At 29.2% G+C, this 22,491-nt stretch overlaps 1 protein-coding gene across 2 annotated transcripts; it reads right to left on the bottom strand.

Moving 5' to 3' along the window:
• Positions 1–295: 295 nt before the first annotated feature.
• Positions 296–7,339, bottom strand: LOC125066752 (salivary glue protein Sgs-3). 2 transcript variants are annotated; one of them, XM_047675000.1, is made up of 3 exons: positions 7,148–7,339; positions 1,581–2,016; positions 296–1,390 (listed from the first exon to the last, which is right to left on the bottom strand). In XM_047675000.1, exons 1-3 carry the CDS (start codon positions 7,215–7,217, stop codon positions 1,273–1,275), a joined length of 624 nt encoding a protein of 207 aa, XP_047530956.1. In that variant the 5' UTR covers positions 7,218–7,339; the 3' UTR covers positions 296–1,272. The 2 variants fall into 2 exon arrangements, with proteins under 2 accessions (XP_047530956.1, XP_047530957.1); XM_047675001.1 differs by having other exon boundaries at positions 1,581–2,013.
• Between the last annotated feature and the right edge of the window lie 15,152 nt (positions 7,340–22,491).

Here is a 22,491-nt window from a genome sequence, read left to right as displayed (position 1 = left end):
ACAAGGTTAATTTAAATTTACATACAAGCATATTTATCTTGATTCTGAACAGTGATAAAAAGTGGTTAAAAGATACAATGATCTGTGTTGTTGAGCTATCATTGGAATAAGTATTCTTATACATATCTGAATTTTAGCTGTAAATTGTTTAGGATGTATCAAATGTATTGAGGGTAACACAAGATTGTTGTGTAATTTATACACAATGGGAGGTCTATGCTAAGACAGAAAAAAATCTTGTGTTATTAAAGAATAAAATCTACTTTTATTTACTTTTAATGACTGAATTATAAAATTAAACATTTTAATTATATATACTTTATTAACACAACTATTGACTGTGACAGAGTGACATAACTTCTGAATAATCTGTATATATAGTTCAGATTTAAGAGCACTTTAGGATGGAATCAACTTTCGCAAGTTTACAAAACCATGAAAAATAAAATGCACAATTGGTTCGGCACAAGCATTTTTACAGATTCAGTGTAATGAGATTCAAAAAGTAGTAGAAAAATTTAAAGATAGTTTATATAGATATCATTTTTATTTTGAATATTTGTTGTTTGTGCCAAACCAAAGTATTATTTCAGACCCTTACTTTTATCATCACAATAGTTTTACTTATTAATATATAATTTGCTTACAACTAAAGTTTTGGTGTACAAATGAATCATACTTGAAGTGGATTAAAATTTTGGGTTACAAAAAAAAAAAATATTTTAAAGACAATGGCACAGATAAAACAAAATTCAATGCTAATACTAAATTGCACTTGAAATAGCTTTAAACTTTACATCATTTTAAAAACATGTGATAAACATTTTAAATATAGAATTATTATGTATTTTTAATATCTAATTTAGCAATTTCCAAGCTTCATGACATTAAAATAGATTTAGTGGCAAAACATCAAGATACACATATATACACAAATATCGCTTATAGTTAAAATAATGAATGAGATAAATGCCAAAAATAAAAATAAGAAACTTATCACTATAACCTAAAATTTAGGTTATAAAATATATCCTTGTAATAAATTCGAGAAAATAAAATTCTAGACCAGCCACCGTCCAATTTAGGCATGCTTAAGGAAATAGCTACTCGAATTTACATATTAAACCCTGTCGGATTAGACAACATAATATGCTACGTGCACATAAACAAAAAGAATCTCTTCAAGACTTATGTAAAATATAACATTTATAATATAATAAAAATGTAGCAGAGTGCACTCACATAGATAGGAATATAATCAAAATATTATATTTAGAGAGTGTGATAATTTCTTTCAGTTTGGTTCTTGTAGTATTTGAATCCCATGAAGCCAATAGCGAGAAGACCCAATGTCAGTATTATACCACCAATGAAGCTTGCTCCATCGAACCTGAAATAATAGAAGTATAATAAATAATTTTAATATACATCTCTTTCCCTTTCTGTGATTATTTTTTTTTTGTTACAATATTTAAAAAATATTTATAGATAAATATATAGTTATATTTAAAAAAAAAAAAAACACGTCTACATGTCCATCCATATTTATTTTAATATATGAATTTATGAGAATATCTTACCCTCTTGCTTGAAGAATGTGCTTGTCGGCATCAGACTTAGGTGCTTCAGTAGTCTTAGGAACTTCAGTTGGTTTCATAGTAGAAACCTTTTCTGTTGATGGCTCTTCTTTTGCATTTTCAGTGGGCTTAACATCATTGTTAACTTTCTCTGTGGTAGCATTATTTACTGTAGTACTTTGGGTAGTTTCTTTTGTTGTAGACTGTTTATCTGTTGTTTTGTTGTCATTAGTAGGCTTCGCATTCTCAGTATTTTTGGGTGGTAATGATGGAATTGTACTAAGTGGTTCAGACACATTTTGGGGTATTTTTTGTTCAGTTGGTGCTGTAGTTTTTGGGGGTGTTTGAGATTCTGTGATATGAGCAGGCAGAGTCTGATCGGGTTTTTGAGTTTTAGGGTCGACCGCTGAGTTGCTTACTGCAGTAGGTTGACTTGCTGCTAGAGGTGAAAAATGTTTTTGTTAAATATGATACATTAGAAAATATGAATTGAACCTATACTCTGTATTTTATGAATTATCCAAAACATACAAACAAGCATCAGAAATATACTATATTGATTATTAAAAAAGAAAAATAAGTCTCATGAAAGTTCATTGGAACATAACAAGACTTATTTCTATTTTAATATACCTGCAAAGAGTATGGCTTCTGTACTATGTACTAGCTGTATAGGTATAATAATAAACAATGTACATAATATGTAACTATGACATTGATCATAGCTTTTTTTATTGGTGAATAATTCACGTTTGAATCATAAACTTATACTTGTAAATTATAAATATAATAATTAAATATTTTAAATCAATATATCAATCATATATATATGTACAAATGCTCAGACTTTTTGGCATTTTTATATTACACAGAAACACTTGACTAGTGTTTATTTAGAATTTCGAATATTGAAAATCATTTATACAAGACAGTTTTTATTTAATTGTAAGTGAACCAGTGGATCTATGGGCTCATAACATCTTATTCTCAAGGTTGGCGGCGCATTGGCGATAAAGTAATAGTTAATATTTCTTACGGTGCTAAAATATATAGGTAGAGTTGACTACTATCAGGTAGCCATAATAAAGAAAATAAAATAGGTAATGTATTTATTTTATAACATTTATTTATTCATTTGTAATGAGTTTATGAGACATGAACAATTTAAAAAATGATTTTATTGTGAAACAGATGAGTATTTGCCCACGGCTGCTTGGTGATTCAAATTTAGTTATTTTTAACTGCCAACGACAAAATTATTTTGTTACAACTGATTACATATTTCATAGCAAGAGATTTTCTTCATTGCACACTATTTTTAATTGATGGCATCTTCTAAAGATATGTTTTTAGATGCTTTATTTTCAACCCAATAGATAAAAATTGCGATAGCTAGGTTAATATGCATGATATAAATATAATTTAAGCACCTATAGCTAATAATCTCAAGAATAATGTAGCTTTTTAGCAGTGAAAACATTTTTAGAATTGGATTATTAGTTGCAGAGATTACCCTACATATAAAAAAATAAATTTTACTTTATAATATGATTATTATTAAGCATAAGATATGGCGATTGCTACGTGCTTTAACGGTATTTGTTATTTATAGAAAACCATTAAAATAAATATATACTTATTTCAAAGGATTATTATTATAACAACTAAATCGAAGTATTGAATAGTTATTTATGCGACATCATTTCATTTTTTCTTGTTTGGAATATATGTCTACAATATATGTATATAGATTACATTTTAGAGATCTATAAATTTTACTGATAAACTTATACAATTATAAATAGAATGTATAGTTAAAACTTGAATATCGTAAAAACCAAACCAGTTAAACCTCTGTCTAATATTAGTATGATAATATACTGGAAACTATATATTATGTTAATTATGTTACGTGTTATTTTATATTTAGTAACACCATATAGAATATTCCAAGAATTTTGATAGCACCAATTGGCCTTGTACTTTTTACGAATGCTATTTGATTATCTTATATGCGTTTATAACATTTTGAGTGTGTGTAGTAAGTAATTAAGAATTCGTTAATACGTTAATAAATAAAGTGACAACACGTTGCCGTATTAACAAAAAGACACGTCGTTTCGCAATACCGGGGAACCCAACTGTCTTTTATTTTATAAAAATTAAAATAATACTCTATTGTTTACATTTTTAGAGTACGAAAGTAAGCTTGCTGAAGGTACATTACAATATTTGAATTATTATTTTAACGGAAGATTAATTAAGAGACTAGTTTGTCCTAATAGACAGAAACCAGGAAAGAATTATAGTCGACGTGATTCATTCCGACATTTTCAACCATTATCGTCATAATATTTTTTTTATCCCAATTAACGTATTATACGAATTAATCTTCCTTATGAATAACTCCCTCCGCAGGCTAAAACTGCATAAAAATCAGTTTGGTAGTTCATGAGTTTATCGCGTTCAGACAGAGAGAGCTCTGGGGGTAGACTTTGTTTATAATACTATATAGTGACGTTTTAAATTAATCTTGATAGTAACGGGAACTTATTTGTACGAGGCATTGCCATATGCTAAATTTGATATCTTTATCAAAATAACGCCACATACTAACTGTAGTATAACAATTACTAATATTATTATATATTTCGAGGCAAGTTTTGCTATCAAACCCTTATTCATGACTGTGAAATGTTTTTTGATCACATTATCTGTCCGTGGACACATCATACTTAATTTTGTTTTTGGTTTTTATTTGTGCCAAAAAGGCACAGATTATTTCGCCTATGTCAAGTGAATTCAACTTGTATGAACGCGCTAAGTCGCGAACAATACTCGTACTTAAATACGACTGACCTATTTTTTGTTTATTTTTGATAAAGTAGTCGGCGAATTTAAAATAAAACATTGCAAATATATTAAAATTGTATCAATGAATGAATATTATTCGAGAATTTATGTGAATATGTTTTTATACAACTTATATAGTCTGTGTTATGGGGATTATGTAACGTTTCACACGATATCCCATAAATCCAAATCTGTTCAGGCATTTAAAAATTACAGTGGAATAAAGAAAATCACTTACAAACTACACGAATTCCGAAAAAAACTACAATCCTTTTTCGAACAGTCGTGTATAATAAATAGAGCACTTTCTCTTTTTAAGATTTTCCGTTGAACACTTCACTCAAATAATAAATACTTTAACAGATTTATACTAATTGCAGTGTCGTTTCTTACTAGAATGTTGTTACGGACAGATCTTATAACAAATCTATAAAGTCCTAAATATAGGTGATAAATCTAAACTAAAGTTAAAATAATCATGGTATCATACCATGATTATTTTAACTGCAGCCAAAAGCTAATTTACAACGTATATATTTATCTTTAATTATAATACGATTACTGCATTGCATACTAATATACCGTTACTTTCCCGAGACGTGGTTAAGTACTCGCAGCATGCGAAATTATAACGAACTCACTTAGTTCACTACATTTACTTCCAAAACTTCGATTATTTATAGATTATTATATTAAAAAATATACATTTTTCGAATAACAATAATAAATTGAGTAGTCTTTAGTAGATATGATAATGTACAATCAATAGCTGCCTTTAAATGTTCCTTTGCTAGGCCTAAGTCATCTCATTTTGAAGAGCTTCGTTTAACCGCTCGAATGCATTATTTTATTTCACTGCAGAACATAATTTATAATTAATTATGTTCTAACACAAATAAAGTACTTAAAAATTCAGTAGTACTTGTCTGGGTTTGAATTGCTATCTTCATTTAAAATTCACACAATCCGACCACTGGGTCATTTTGGCCCTTACACTTATTGATTAATAATATCTTGTAATAATTGCCACATGAAAAATCATTCAAGTAGCATCATATAGTAGTAGTATTTCATTTATAGTTTTTGCATTGAGGTCAGAAATCAAACAGTAGCGAGTTGGCAAATTATGTTAATTGTCCTTATTGCAGCCTGTTAGCTGAAAAATCGATTAATTAAATCAAGCGGAATATTTATTTTACAGTTCACTGATAATATAGCCTATTGTCTGATTTTATTTACATAATGAAGGCTTTGTTTATTTACCTTACTTTTACTGATTTACATATAACAAATATAATACTCCAGAAGTTTAGGGCTTTGAGATCTGATTATGGGTAAGATATTGTAAATATGCTTGTCATAATTACATTATGTGATTATTTTGAAGATGTGAAAGGTGAGATTTTAATATTTCAATTAGCTCTTTTGTTTTATTAATATTAATGGAATAGTTTAATTTTCCATTTGATTATAAAAAAGGAATTTATAAACTAGAAGTTGTTTTGAAAATAGAACATTAAATGGTTATTATTAATTACTTTTTAGTGTTAATAGCTTTGCACAAATATACACATGAAGTGATTGACTGTCAATAGAGAAAGACAATTTTTTATACATTAATATGCTTTCAAAGATAATAAAAGCAAATACTATGTAAATAGCAAAAGGGCATAAGTAAAAGTAGTCTACTTTAAAATAAAATGTTATGAACTGGATATTACCAGTTTTAATAACATTAACATTTTTTTTATGTTGGTCCTAAGCTGCATTAAATGCATAAATAAATCTTCAACAGTTTGAAATTAAAACTTTATATATATATCGGGACTTTTAACTAACTTTTTGACTTTTTAATTACACAAGTTATGGGTATTATGGCTTCTAAATCAGTGCCTAATAAACCTCCAAGAATATTTAAAAGAGAAATCCATATTTTATTTATTCATCAATCTTACATACTTTGTTAGTTTAGTTTATAACTAAAAGGTTAATCTTTATTTAATGATATCATATAAATATGAAAACTGATAATGATTGGGTAATAGCTAATTATAAAACAATTAACGAAATGGATAATTATAAATAGTTATAAAAAATGTATCGAAATTACTCATAATCTACTTTTATTATAATATATAACAATTCTTGAATAAATAAAAACCGATATATAATTTAAATGTTAACGGATTTCTAAGGAATTAACTTTTCTATAATTAAATTATATTTTTTTCATGACTGATTTGAATGGACGTATAATCATTGTTACTACATTTACGAAGGCTTTTTTAAGTTCCTTAACATGTTTATACTTTCCCTCTTTGTAAATTCAATATTATTTTGTTTGGTATTTATAATAATGGCACACAAAATTAAGAAAATACGTGAAAATGCGAAATATGAACAAACAATCACGAAACAGTTAATAACATTATTAACAGCGAATTGGTTAATATTATTTTTTCTCTTTGGAACAATGGCGAAATGTTTCGATTTGTCATTATACATATCCACTTAACTATTTGCTTATACCAATAATTAGAATTTAAAAAATCATAGATAGCTGCTATTTTAATTACAGATGAGATATCCAGTTAATGGAGCAATATTTTTTTTTACCATTATGTAAACTGGTTTCGATATACGTATCCATGATCATGAGAAAATTCTTAGTAGAACGCAATAATATGATGGACGCCAGATTGTTCTAGTAATCTTACCTTCTTCTACAGCTGGTTTGCTGAGACAAACGGAGAGCGACAGTAGACACAAAAATATTATTTTCTTCATCTTTTTTAAGGAAATATAAGTCTATTTAGTTTTAATATTCGTCCAAAAGTATAACTATCTATGACTACAAATGACGCCCGACACAAGTGCGTGGGAAAAAGAAAATATTGTAAAATGTAAATGTAATAGATTAGTATCTAGTGATGTGATTGATACCGATTTCTAAAAAAACAGATAATGTAAGCGATTTCGTTTTTTATCTGTTGCTTAATCGATATAATATCACATGCGATTATAAAATCTTTTTTCTACCAAGTGTTGCTATAAACATTAAAAAAGGTAGTTTAAGGAAAATAATAGCAATTAATATTTTTTATTTGTTACTTAAATTGGTAAATAATATTGTTTTAATTTTCTTTTTATATATATATTTTAACTTTTTTACAAGTGTCAAGTATTGCTACGGATAAAACTTTAATTGAATATAATCATACTATCTAAGATGGATTGATAAAATAGAAGTTTGATTTGCAAAGCTTTTTTGTCAGTTTTTTTAGCAATATCGTAGTCATTTAGTTTAGCTTAAACCCCAATAAAGTACTCTACAGAGTTGCTTATGGGAGAATTTACGATATTTCCCAACCAAACCGGGAAAAAGTTGTCAATGTGGCAGCCTTGAGAATTAATGTATGCAACTTTCTAAGTACAGATAATAAATAAGGAATGGACTATCTGAAGAATAAAATTAATCACCCTTCTTTTTTTTGGTTGGTCTTTATTGCAAAAGTTGTGAGCTTATTTAGTTTATCGGTACAAAGAAATTTTTCCTACTAATTATTTGCTTGATCAAATAGTTATGCAAGGTATGGCCGATGTAATAGGTGTGTTAAAATGTTGTCTGCTTGAATAAATATAGATAGAAAATATGATGAAAAAGTATAACATAATTTTTTTTCACATATATTTTAATATGTCTAATCGAGTACTTTCAAGCTTTCAATACGAAAATGCCTGCACGAGTATCTAAGTCGCCCTTGACCATTTTTTTTTATCAATTCTAAGAAAATTATAAAAGCAGTATAGTTAGGTAATTTAAATAAATATATAATGTATTGGAAAATCTTTTAGTTTGCAATCACATATCGCTTATTTTCGGAAAACTTGTAAATGAAATACGGTATGTAAGACCATTCATTAGTTTTCCAGACATATTGGTTTGTTGACATGATATTTTGTGAATGTATAGCAGTTCAAAGCCAAAATAATTATACCAGCTTCTTGTTAAACACTAATGAAAGTGTATTATGCAGAAAATAAATTGATTACTGATAGTGAAACGTTCGTTAACTAGGAATTCCTCTGACACCGCCACACTTCTAATATTAATTTGGTTAATTGGTTGTTTCATACTTTATTATTCTTATACCTTTATAAGTATCTGCTTCAAAATCATTTTAGTTTATGGGTGAAATGTATTATTTATTTTTATGTCATATAAATATTCGGCTATAAATTAAGATTTTTCTTTATTTCAACACAATCCATATATAGAGTACCTACAGTTATGAAACTATAGTTAGATACGACTTCATAAAACAAAAAATACCATCACATTCAAGTATTATGTAAGCAGAGCTTTAGAAATTATTAACCCTACCCGCCGTCAGCAAAAGTGATAAAAGGTCTTAACTCCACACTGTGTTTATTAGCCCATTTTTTAATCTGTTTAGGTTTATTTGTTGATAATGTTGTACCTATCAAATGAAGATCGCCAACGTTGCATTTCAATTGAATTATATTTGATATATCAAATTGTCAATGCAGCAATTATGTATATGCACTTTGAAGTGGAATCATCGTACGATAAATTATTTGTAATAAGTTTGAATATAATTAAAGTTAATTTAAAAATAATTTCGGTTTTGTTTAACACCTCTGTCTGTCGCAAACGTAATTAGCAACAGTCTAAGTCCTGTAATAAGGAAACTATAGGCTTCAAGGATTTTTACGCACGAATGACAAAACAAATATTATTAAATTTTGTAAAAAATCCAAAGTTAATAAATAAGTAGATTTGACATTATCTAGATCTCTTTTCCCCAAGTCATTTAAATTAGCAAAACAAAGACCAAATCGCTTTGCCTGGGAGAGTTGAGTTAATCGTTATTTTAAATTAAAGTGATATAATATATATATATATATATATATTAATTTGTTCACTTAATAAGATTATAAAAATAAAATTATGTAAATTAAAAAAAAAAAAAACTAAAACATTAATACTTTTGCTATAAATTAATAAAAAAGTTGAATTCTTTTATTCAAGAATATTTTGCTACGATTATAACATAGTAAAGTCAAATAAAAAAATAAATAAAACGTTATCGTTATTGTTATATATTTTGAAATAAATAACAATATAGAAGTAATTGAGAAGTAGAATTATTGTGCATGCTTTGAGCTTTATTGTTTTATTAATAGTGTCGTTGTAAGATGTATCGCCCTGATTATTGTGGACTGCAAAAATACTTATTTGGGAAAAGAAATTGCAGATACAAGAAATATGTCTGAGGCCTCAGGGGGGAAATATTTCTGGGTAAGATACCATTGTTAACGGCAAACTTGTATGCATTCATGTAATATCGATGTTTGTATAGAATGACGTCGTGTCAACGAGTCGATGACCCTGCTAATTTGTAAGCATTTTACACTTTAAAAATATTCTATGTATTATACATACATTGTGATTTATGAGTTGTAAAAACTGCGTCTGAAATATGACCAGCTCTAATAAAGCCGAGACAAGGGCTGAGAAATAATAAAAAAAACCTCGGACACTTTGCCCGCGGTGTTTTGTGATTACTTCGCTGTTTCGGGTCCCGGGCGTGTTGTACATCAATTTCTTTATGAAAATTCTTAATGGTATCTGAATTTGTTAGCGTCGTTGTTGTTTATTATTCACGCAATGTCGGTATAAAAATACATAAGGTATGTGTCTGTCTAGCATCATGTTTTTGGACCGCAAACTAAGATTGACGTTACCTACGTCGTATTAAAAATAACTTTCAATAAATACAAAGGTCAGTACACAATTTTAGCCACGTAACTATGAAAAGAGATTTAATTGAGAATCATTTAAGCGTTATCCGCCATACTTAATCTACCATGGCGAAAATTTTAGTAATAAATAGTAAAACTCAATTTCAGACTATCATTTTCGAAGGAATACTCGACAAATCATAATAAAGTTTAATGGAACTTTAAGGTTCAAAGCCGCACTTTAAGGCGTGCCTTAAGTATTCTTGCGGGTAACCTTTAAATTCGAAATGAGAGCCTTATAAAGGGATAAGAGGCGAATATAGTATATAAAAAAAAAATGAACTGAAAATATTGTCTTTACGAATATAATAAAATGTGTTTGTTTGGTCATTAGAGATGTCTTGATTCATTGATATTATGACGAAGAATGTTACTTTAAAATGAATGTTTAAATTGATGCAAGTTTGACTATGACTAGTTAATCATTACATAAAATAAAAAAAAGACGCTTACCGGTGTCGGTGTGTATGTATGCTTAGATCTTTAAAATTACACAACGGATTTTGATGCGGTTTTTTGTATGTTTATATATATGTAGATAGATTAAAGAGAAAAGTTTATATGTGTAATACATGCTCAATATAGTAGAGAAACACTGATAATTTTAGAGGTTTCCGAAGTGATGTCGTAAATGAACTCTTTTTTTGCGCTTCCATTGCAAATGCTGGTTGAACCCTACGAGATAGATCAAAATAATGTACTACAGTATTGTGCACCTTAAGAAGTTGTTCAAAACAGTCCGCGATGGTGTATATGTCTATCTCTTACCCACAATAACCATTTTTATCCTTTACTTTTACTATAAATAATGGCTGATTGTCGAAGCGATTTCAAGCAATATAGCATTAATCCTTATCCAAGTAAGTAACTTAAATACATTGTTTATTTATTTATTTATTTATTTATTTATTTATTTATTTATTTATTAACACCAACAAGACATACATTAATTAAAGCGAAAAATACATTATTGAACAAGTAATCTTAAAATCTAAATGTTGTCTTAATTATAGGTGTTACACACATTACAAAGAAAAAATAGACACGTAACATGCAGATAAAATTACATTTTAAAAAGGAAAATTATAAAAAGAAAATACTAATAATCATCAACATAAACATTAAAATAAAAAATAGTGTATTGTAAAAAATTAAATTAAATTTAAAATATTTATAATTTTGTAGGTTAATATCATTAATAAATATTAAAATAACGAATTACAATATCCAATAAAGTGAAATATAAAACAATTCAAATCACATATTCAATTGAGTAGTAAGGTTCTCCGATATTAAGCAATAACAAATTAAAGAATACATCACAACCATCGATTACTTTAAATTAGAATTATAAAATGAATAAAAATTTAATAAATTACATTTGAATTTCACAAGGTTATCGCAAAATATGTCAATATCCATCTTTCTATCTAATTGCTTTTTATCAATAGTGGATGAAGTAGTACAATTGTTTTCTGTTAGTTTATAGATAGCATTGTAACTTAACATTAATCTATTAATTGGAGAGTAGCGTCCTTGACGTGAGCGTGTAGATTTTTCTACAAATGGAGTATAAGACGACGGTCTTAATGTCCTCACCGGTGCACGAATATTTAATTGTTTTAATAAACAGGGACTGTCAATGACACCATTCACCAATTTATATAGGAAAGTGAGATCATAGAGCTGTCTTCGATCCGAAAGTGAATGTAGTTTAAAGAATTTAAGCCTATCTTCGTATGTCCTAAGGGATTTGACTAGGTTAAGATCAAAGCACAAATGCCAAAGAAATCGTTTCTGAATCCTTTCTATTCTTTGTGAATAAATATTGAGGTGAGGATTCCATACAACACTGCAATATTCTAAAATGCTACGCACCAAGGCTGAATAAATAATTATTTTAGTGCGTGAATTCCTGAATTGTTTGCAGTTACGTAAGAAAAAACCAAGAGTCTTAAAACCTTTATTTGCAATATTGTCAACATGGATATTATACCGAAGTTTATTATCGAGTATAACTCCTAAATCACGTATGTGAGGCACTTCAGATAGAGCTGTACCATCAACTAAATATGTTCTTACAAAAGAAGTCTTTTTCCTAGAAAATTTTATTACATGACACTTCTCAGCATTCAAAGTCATGCCATTACTCCGACACCATAAAGACAATTTATTTAAGTCCTCCTGTAGGAGTTCTCTATCGGTATCTGTAGAAATAGGTCTAAAGATCTTTAGATCGTCAGCGAACAAGTAGCATTTGGAGTAATTAAAGCAACTACTGATATCGTTGATGAATATGTTAAACAGCAAAGGACCCAGATGAGAGCCTTGTGGTACGCCAGTTTGCGCAAAAAATGGTTCCGAAGCATAACCATCAACGACAACAGTTGAAGATCGGTTAACAAGATAAGACCTAAACCAGTCCAGCAGTGGGCCTGATATACCTATAATTTCAAGTTTATGAATTAAAATACCATGATCGACTTTGTCGAAGGCCTTACTGAAGTCTGTGTAGATTGTATCAACGCACATGCCATTATCAAGAACTTCAGTAATGTCTTCTACAAAGGACACAAGATTAGTTGCTGTGGATCGGGCTTTCACAAACCCATGTTGTTCAGGTGCAACGAATTGTTGGAAGTGCCAAGAAACTACAGGATACAAAAGTACCTCAAAAACCTTCGCAAAAACAGACATAATTGATATGGGTCTATAATTCCTAGCTTCCTCCCTATCACCAGTTTTGAACAAAGGCAATACAAGGGCCTTTTTCCACAAGGTAGGATAAGTGCTAGTTGATAGAGATTTATTGACAATTATTGCAAGTGGTAAAGCCAATGTTCTAGCGCAAGTATGGACAAAAATTGATGGAATCCCGTCAGCTCCCGCTCCCTTATTAGAATCCAGTCTTTTTAAAACATTGTAAACCTGATCCACCGTAAAAGATATTTGACTAAGGTTCGCAATATTACACAAATTTACAGAAATGTCTCCAGTGTCTGTAGCCTGGTAACCGTTATTTTTATTATAAACAGACGAAAATTGCTTAGCAAAAACATTGCAGATGTCCGTTCCGTTGGAAGCAATTATATTGTCGCCCTTAATTTTTGATGGATAATATTTAATAGAAAGAATAATATGGCCTGACACAATATGTAATTTAAATAGTTTTAATGCAAGGATGGTGTCGATTGCTGAAAGGCAAATAATTGTTATAAAAATAATACAAAATCTATCATTATCGTGTACCTACATTTTTACTAAAGCGTAACTTATTTGATATTACTTTGATTTTGTAAAATTATTTTAAGAAAAAGGTTTTAGGTCTTGTTTCGATTTGTTTTTTTTTTAATTTTCCTTTATATCGGTTGCACAGTCTGAATATTAATATTAAAAATACTTTATCTTTCAATGAGTTCCAAATACCTTTGACAGTTATTGAATATAAATAGAATTGAAAATGATTTGCAACTGAATTCTATGAATGTGTAAATAACTTTTTAAAATATTTTCTTTGTAAAACTTTAAGAGCCGATTTTTGCATTCATAATGTACTTATTAGAACGTTGAACTCTTAAATAAATATCAGACTACTCAATTATTCTTTAAAAAGACTGAATTATGAAAAATCCATTGATAGATGGAGTTGCCAATAAGTTCGATGGAACTTATTGGCAACTTCATAAAACTTCAAAAAATTACCCACGATATTGTCATAAATAAAAATGTAATATTTATTATTATGAATATTTTTTATATTAAAGAATTTATATTAAAGAATATATTCATATAAACTTAAAAAATAATAATTTCGTTACGGTTATTTACGATAGCTAGCGCAATAAGATTAAGGAGTTTTCTTTCATATATCTAAAGTAAATCAGAAAGGTAAAGATAGGTTGACCCTTCAAGGGGAGGTTCAGAGAGATTCTTCACCGGGTTAAGTGGGATTCTTATCTATTAAAACCATTGCAGTGGCCGTTGTCGGTATGGATCGGATCGTTTGGAATCGTGTTGATATAACGCATTTAGAAGGCATCTGTGACCTCTCCCGCGATGTAATCCGCTTGTGGTTTAGCGGAGTTCTCCTAAGTTGGTCCTTAACCAAACCTAAGAAGACAAATATTCCTATTTATATTTAAGCATATTCGTATTCTGTACATAAAGTCATGTTATTTGTCATGTAAGGAAACTCCGACACGAAATATAAAGTATTTATTAGATAATATAAAATCACGATAAAGATAACCAGATTCGGGGACGTAAAAATTAAACGAATAGTGTCTCAGTGGTCGTCAGTCGTCTTCGATGCTTTTTGCAAAGCTAGTTTTTTTGATGAAATGGTGAAATGGTATCAGTTAAAACGTTCGCAATCCAAAGAGTGTTTCGACGGCTAAGGATAAGGATAAAGATAGCAGCCGATCAAAACATGCATATTTTGTTTTTAAGTATTAGTTAAAAGTTTTAAATAAAATAATTCAATCAACCTTGTTTAACATGTGATTGATGTCTGGTTAATATAGCTGTTGAAACGGTTTTATATGGAATCTACTGCCTTCCCTAACGTTATCACTAGTTTTAACTGGTTACGTTGCGCTTGAATTTAACTTGTTTGGAATATAACAATTAGTAAAAAGTTGTTAAATCGTCCATGTATGAAACCTTATCATAAACCTGATTTATAGTGAATTCTATAAAAAAAAAACAAAAAAAAATTTAAAAAACGAGATTTTTCTTTGTTTGTTAGTCTTTAACTTTGTATTTAAGCATTTTATGTAGAACCGGGACGAATAGCTAGTACTAGTAGCAATGAAAATATATTAAAAAAAAACGTTTTAAAGTAATTGAAGTGAAACTACTCGTCAGCAAGACGAACTAAGCTGCTCGAACAACTTAATCTAGAGCATTCAAATCAAATTATCTGCACGGGAAAGAACGGTCTTTAATTGATTAAATTCTGCTATATCTAAAATCTGTCCTTCGGATTTATTGATAGGCACAGCAAAAATAGTTTTTCAGGGTATGGGGTTACAGTTATGCATGGAATTAATATCGAATCGCCTGATTTTTTATCTCTACTCTCTATATTAAATATTTACTAGTGGGTCTTCCGCGAAACTTCACTTTTCGTTTATTCAAAAGAATTGGAGTTTGTCGATTGCAATTTTCTTTACGTTTTTCATTTTTTCTTTCTTATACAGCCGTAGTACCGCTCTCTAACCGGCCAGTAAATAAATATGCAGCTATCGTCCCATAACCACAAAAATCACTACGCTAATAATATATATGTTGTTTAATTGTTTTATTACTCATACTGTATTATTAGTATAAAAATGCTGAAGTAATTTCAGAGTAATCATGGAATGCTATTAGTATATTATATGACATTTATCACACGAATCGCTTATAAAAGATATATAGTTTCATCTTATCTCCGAATACTTAGATTTTATAATTGGAATAAAATCTTCTGTATATGAACGTTTTCGTGGTTGTTCTTACAAAATGAATTTTAGTTACTTTTCTATCTTTGATTTCTAAATGTTCTTTCAAGAATAAAGGCATTTTAAGCACAATGGCAAATTAAATATACATAAATGGATGTTCGAATGTTAATTTTTTTGTATACTTAGATAGTTTTAATTAAAAAAGGGAGCAGGCTCGACATTCTTGGATTAACACCAGTTAGATTCTGAATGCACTCAGCCAGGAAATTGCAGGCTTCCACACAGGAAGATCGTACGTTTGATACAACGGTAAATCCATAGATTAAAAAAACTCCATTTAAAGGGTAACACTTCTACAATAAAATGGACATCATCTTTGAGGATCTTTCCATTATTTATTAGTGAAAATCGAGTATGGAAGAACCCAGGCTATAGAATGTTGTCTAAAAATTAAATAATATTTCAAAGAAATTTATTAATATACAGTGTTAACCTGAGAGCAGAAAAATATGACTAACTCACGTGAAGGAAGTTCTTTCTCCTTCTCCTTCTAGAATTCCTCAAATTTTAATCTCTACTATTGGATTGAGTTGGTCCGATAGTTATGTTGTATAGTTAGGATGGTATCTTATAGAGCACGCAGTACCCAGGTCTGATCAATAAATTCAGTTTGCTGTGATAAATTCTTAGAAACAGCATGAAGTGGAGAAGTTGGCATTGTTTATCCTCTTGTGGATCGGAAAGCAGTTAAAGTCTGGCGTTTGAACTATTTTCAGTCATGTGGGATTTGCAATCCCATTAGATTATATTTTGTGAGAGAATAAAGAGTGCACTTGTATTTCTAAAGTGTTTGTGAACTTATAATATGTTCTGGCTAGTCATCCTTGATAATGACAGTCGTGGCAAAATGGTATATGTATTATGTGTTGGGAAAATAAAAAAGGTAGGTAAACTAACTTCTCGTTTACTTATTTCAGAATCGGGATTTCTGTTAGGTCGATGGAGATACGTTTGAAAAAAGTACTGTTAATTTTTATAAATTGAATTATACCTATATAATTAAAACTTTTATTAAAGTTACAACAGTAGTACAACAAACCACTGTTTTTTGCATGCTGCATGGTTTATTTTTATAAATATATTGGGTAAAGAGGGTGTCAGAGGGTATGATTTGTCTCTATGGCAAATACAATTATCCTTTTTTACGTGATAGACATTAAGTCTAAGGCAAATAACGAAAATGTGTTTGATATAATACCTGGAAATAATAAAAGCATTTATAACGTAATCCTTTCCAATTTTACGAGATACGGGAGTGAACTGTGAAACTAAACGATGTTTACCTAGAAGCCTTTTCCCTAATGATTGTGGGAACTTAAGAAGTTGTAAAGACTTGCCAAATCAAATCAAAATAAACCTTATTCAAATAGTTTATCATAAATTATACTAAATTGAAGGATTCCATTGGCTCCGGAACGGATTCAGATGTAGATTATACCGACAAGAACAGGTAAGGATCGTAGTCGTTATTCTTTTCCGTTTTTATTGAAAATTAAATACCCAAAATCAAGGAATACTAAATGTACTCTCTAGTTTTAAATATTTATAAAATTTTAAATGAATAATATTATCAATTTTTATGTTAGAAAAGCTGTAACTACTTCCGGAATGGAGGAGTAGCTGAAGATCGAGTTCATTGGCATGCCATGGAAGGGGCTTTTGTCAACCAGTTACATGGATTGATGATTATGATAACTACTTTGGTGTGATGGCTATGCGTGAATGAAAAAATAGTGTTACATGTTGTCTTTACTTCTCTTGTTAAGTAACGTACGTATGTTATATTAGAGTAAGTATATACTGTGATTTCGGCAAACTGGCAGAAATGATAAGTGATCCTCACTGTTCATAAACATTGGCACTGCAAGAAATTATAACCAGTTCTTAAATCACACCAACGCGCCATCAACCTTGGGAGCTAAAATGTTATATCCTTGTGCTTGCAGTTGTATGTTTGGTCATACCCTTCAAACCGGAATACAACACTAATAAGTATTGCTGTTTGGCGGTAGATGAGTAGGTCTTACCTACCGAAACGGGCTTGCACATAGCCAACCAAGTAATTATTTCTACTGCAATTTTTGAAGAATTTGTGCTGTGTCCCTAAAGCAATATACCATAAGACAGAATACAATGAAAATAAAGGCTATATCTAGCTAGCTAGCTAGCTAGCTACATCATGTATAATATTAATAAAATGCAATGAAATGTCCAATATGTAATTAGTATTTTTAATATAAAGAGTATTCTATATGCTTATAAAAATTTCTATAGAAGTTGGGCTTAATAGAATAGTCAACACTGCATTTGGAAATATTGTACATTGTCAGACGTGACGTGATTGATGTGACAGATATTCTACCTGTGTATATTTTTAATATCAAACCATTTTGTGAAGTTTAAACCATTATCAAATACAATGTGTGAAAATACATATTCCGTGCATCTGTTATGTTATGTGAATAGGGATTATAAAATTACGTTTATTTTTATTTATAATATCCAATCCTTATTTTATCCAATCGTTGGAGTATAGAGAAATTTAATAGATTTTCTCATTCAATTATGTTGTAGTGAATATCTAAACTATGAGACATATCGTAGTCGTAAAACATTAATTAATTTAATAGAACTCTAAAAACAGGGAAATTGTACTAAAATTAGTTTATTGCTGGCGTGTTAGATAGACATGAAGATAAGATAGAATCAATAGAATGAAGGACTATAAACTATCTATATCCTGTGGGTGTATATATTTTTAGCAAAATCATAAATGCCTAGTCTCAAAAAATGCTCAAGGATTAAAGTAGGGAGATCTCAGATAACAGTGTTTCAATAAAAAAAAAACATATGAACAATCCTACTATCCGTAAGCAAAACAAATATTTTTTTTTTAATATACCAATGGGGTTTTAATGAAATAAATACTAACCATTATAATACTCGTTTCACAATGGAACGTATGGAATGGTTGGAATTTTATGTAAATTTAGTATAACTTTAATGTTTTAAACTTTGTAAATTAATCGTCGGGAGCTATCTATTAAAAATATAGATTTTCAAATTATGGCTTATTTAAATGATAAAATAGTACCTCGACGTTAGCCTTGGCCCGTGAAATATACTCAGTTAGTACCGAACTAGCTTGGAAAGTGACATAATGGTAGAGCAGACCTACCTACTTATGCTCGATTTTAAACAGGGCTGAACAGTGCTTTTGATACCAATACACCTGTAAGGTTATAAGGAAAATAATTATTATAATATATTACTGTCTTTTTAAACTGTGTTATTGAAAAATACACGTCGTTGCTGTTAGTTGAAATCAATAACTCATTTTTTGCTTTTCATTGAAGTTGACGTTTGATTAAAAATAGAACTTAGATACTTGTGATTAATAAATATAATAAATCCGAAAAAGGCATCCATTTTTTAAGTTATAGACCAAATCCATAACTGAAAAAAAAATTAGATGGAGTAAAAAGTTATTTATTTTCTACCTTAAATGTATCATTACTTGGCTGACATGGTATTAACTATCACCATGGTTTTGGCATTTTTTGTTTGATGCTTACACAGAAGTAGACATAGAGTTTTGACTTACGTTCCAAAATTTATAATATTAAATGTTGGCTATAAATAATAATTTACTAGTTTCATAATCTCAATCGATTAAAATATAGATACGTATGTTATTCTATGAATAAGGAGTGGTTTTGCTTTGGTATTAAATGTCTTTTGGTATACGGTAGCATAATATGCAAATAAATTATTTAATAATATAATCGTTTGATGTTGAAAATTAACTCGACGCAGCCCTATTTGTGAGCGATGTAGTGTCATAAAGGAATTGCAAATTAACGAATGTTTCTCGCCAGACACGGCTGTAATGTATTCAGCGTCTAACACTTCCATCAGAGCGTAGCATACTCGGATGTTCCGTATATCTGTTCTGCTTCCTGAATTTAGTTTAATGGAATGATTTTATACATGCCAAGTACATTTTTTTTTAATATCGTTAGTTAATGTAACTTTTAATTAATGTTTTGGTAAGTGACATTTAAGTATATGATTTTCTACTACATATTTCGTAAAGATAGAACTGAAGTTAAAATCAATACAAATCGATTTTGTCTAATGAATTAAGAATCGAAATCCCAACTGAGATGAACTACAGCCTAAAATGGTAATCAATAATATAGATGGTCATGGATAAGCTGGCCTAATGGTCATAATTATTTTAGATATCGTCGTTGCGCTTGCAAAAGTCGCTATGTGTTTTTTTCTTATTTTTAGATTTTAATGCCGTTATAATCGTTATTTCAATTTATGTAGCTTTCGATGTATGAACATCACCTAGTTAAATTTTAAAACTTTTATATTATTGAAGTTATCACAAAACTGTTTGTACAGTACGTGCGTATTAACAATTAAAACATCAATCTAAAAATAGCAAAAAATCCCAGAGAGACTTTTGCGGGCACAATGACGATATGCTAAAAAGAATGGCAACCTATACGATATATATAATAAAGTTGAAATCCTTCAAAGGCGGCCATGCAATCAAGATTTTCCTTTTTTTAACACAGGAATGTAACGTTTGCATCAAAATAAAGACGAACTTCCACACAAATAATTTTATGTCTCTTGTGCCTGTTGTTACACTGGCTCAGTCACCCTCACCCAAACCGGAACACAACAATACAGAGTACTGCTTTTGGCGGTAGAATATCTACCTACCCAGACGGGCTTGCATAAAGCCCTACCACCAAGTACGAGATTTTTATAATTAATTATTAACGATATCCGTGTTGCCTTACTAACTAAATCGTAAGTAATATATAAAAATGTAATATATTCAAAAATAGGAAATTACCAACTACCATATGGTTTATATTGATGTAATTTAATAGAAAAACGTCTCAGTAAAGGCATGCAAATGTCACGTTGCAGGAAACCTGTCCATGTTTCATGAAACGATGTTTTCATTTACCGTCAAGTAAGTACGAGTTACCACATTGCATATAAAAATCAAGCATATGGTTATGGTACGTGTCTCGAAACCCCGATCTTCAGTTGTTTCTTGTTATTTCATAAATATTCGCTGATAAAACTTGCGATGTTATATTAAGTTAATAATGTTAAATTAAACTCATTTGATATGAAGAGTCGCGTTGTATATAAATGCTTTAACGAACCCCTATTGTTCATTGTTTTCATCAAAACTTATGCAACTCTTATAACAAACGCATCAAGAGACCTCTTCAAAACTTTGCACTTATCTCGTTTGTCTACACTTATATAGCTTAATATTTTACGTAAAACAGATACCTTATTATCCCCCGAGCTCTATTATTGAAAACAGTTGGAAAAACAACTGCCTAAACACAGATTAAATTTACATAAAAAGACTATGCGAAGTTAAAATCTTAGCTGAAAGTAAAAGTAATTGTTAAATTATTTCATAGGACTCAAAGGGATTTTATTTAAATTCCCTAAACATAACTGAATTTAATATTAACATTATTTGTGGTTTTCGTTTAACAGACCAAAGCTTTACAAAGAGGTGCTATTGCATAGCAAAATAAATATTTATTAAAGTGGTATCAAACGGGTCTTAGCACAAATTTATTTACACAAAATACGCACTTTTTTTTTTTGTTTGCAGTCAATTATAAAAATAATTGTATCGATGTATGTGTATTTGTTGTATTCCTTTCTATATATATATATTTCGTTTTATTTTCTACAAATTACTGAACTATAAAAAAATTAGTAAAAAGTATTGAAATTGTCTGTGTCTCTCTGTTTTTTATTAGTTCGTTTAGTAGCGTGTATGCCGGAGGACTCTGTAGTAATAATCAGTTTACAGTATAATAAATCAATTTATATTAGTACTTAGAGAAGCAAAAGTAATTATTAATAAAATACAATTATTTTGCTATTAAATCAAATCTTTGATAATATTTTATCAAAACACAATAATGAATAGACGAGGAAGCCAAATTTATTTTCGTATAATCAATCTGCATTATGAACAACGTTACTCTTGTTATTGTTTTAAATATTCATTGTATCGAGCTAAACTTAAGTATCGCTATATCGCTATTTTCACTCACAATGCGTTGAGGTCGGTTTTCAACAATTAAACTGTCAAATACGGAATTACTAAGAGCATTGTTATTGAAAGTTGAATTATTCAACCGCTGTGTTTGAGATCATTCAAATTCAAATCGAGTTCTATTAAGATGTTTGTTAAACTGTAGATATTTTTGAATAAAATTAATTTAATCATATAAATATATCAATATTTTCAGCATGTTTTTGACTCGGACTGGATTTTGACTCGGAAATTTAAGTAAAGCAAATCCAGAATGTAATGTTTTGTAGTATGTTAGTAGTTCATTAAAATGACCTCATATCCTGTGATTTTCGGAACCCGACTATTTTAGTTATTAAAAAAAGCAATTGTATTTGAAAACAGATGTAGAAAATGTATTATGTAAAATGTATTTTAAACCTACTTGAATAAATTATATTTTGTATTTTGATTTTGATACATTAGTTTACCTTATAATTTAAATTTACAATATAAACTGTACAGTTTGACGTATGGAATGAATGTACCATGTAATATGTTAAAAAGATTTAAAATATATGTCTACCCGCCCTACAGATAAGGCACGCTGCCAAATGAATCGTTGTACATTCGTCGTTGTTCTTCTATG

This window comes from Vanessa atalanta, chromosome 10, assembly GCF_905147765.1.
Source record: "Vanessa atalanta chromosome 10, ilVanAtal1.2, whole genome shotgun sequence".
NCBI lineage: Eukaryota > Metazoa > Arthropoda > Insecta > Lepidoptera > Nymphalidae > Vanessa > Vanessa atalanta.
The sequence above is the reverse complement of the archived record's forward strand: the minus strand, read 5'-3'. Positions and strand labels throughout refer to the sequence as shown.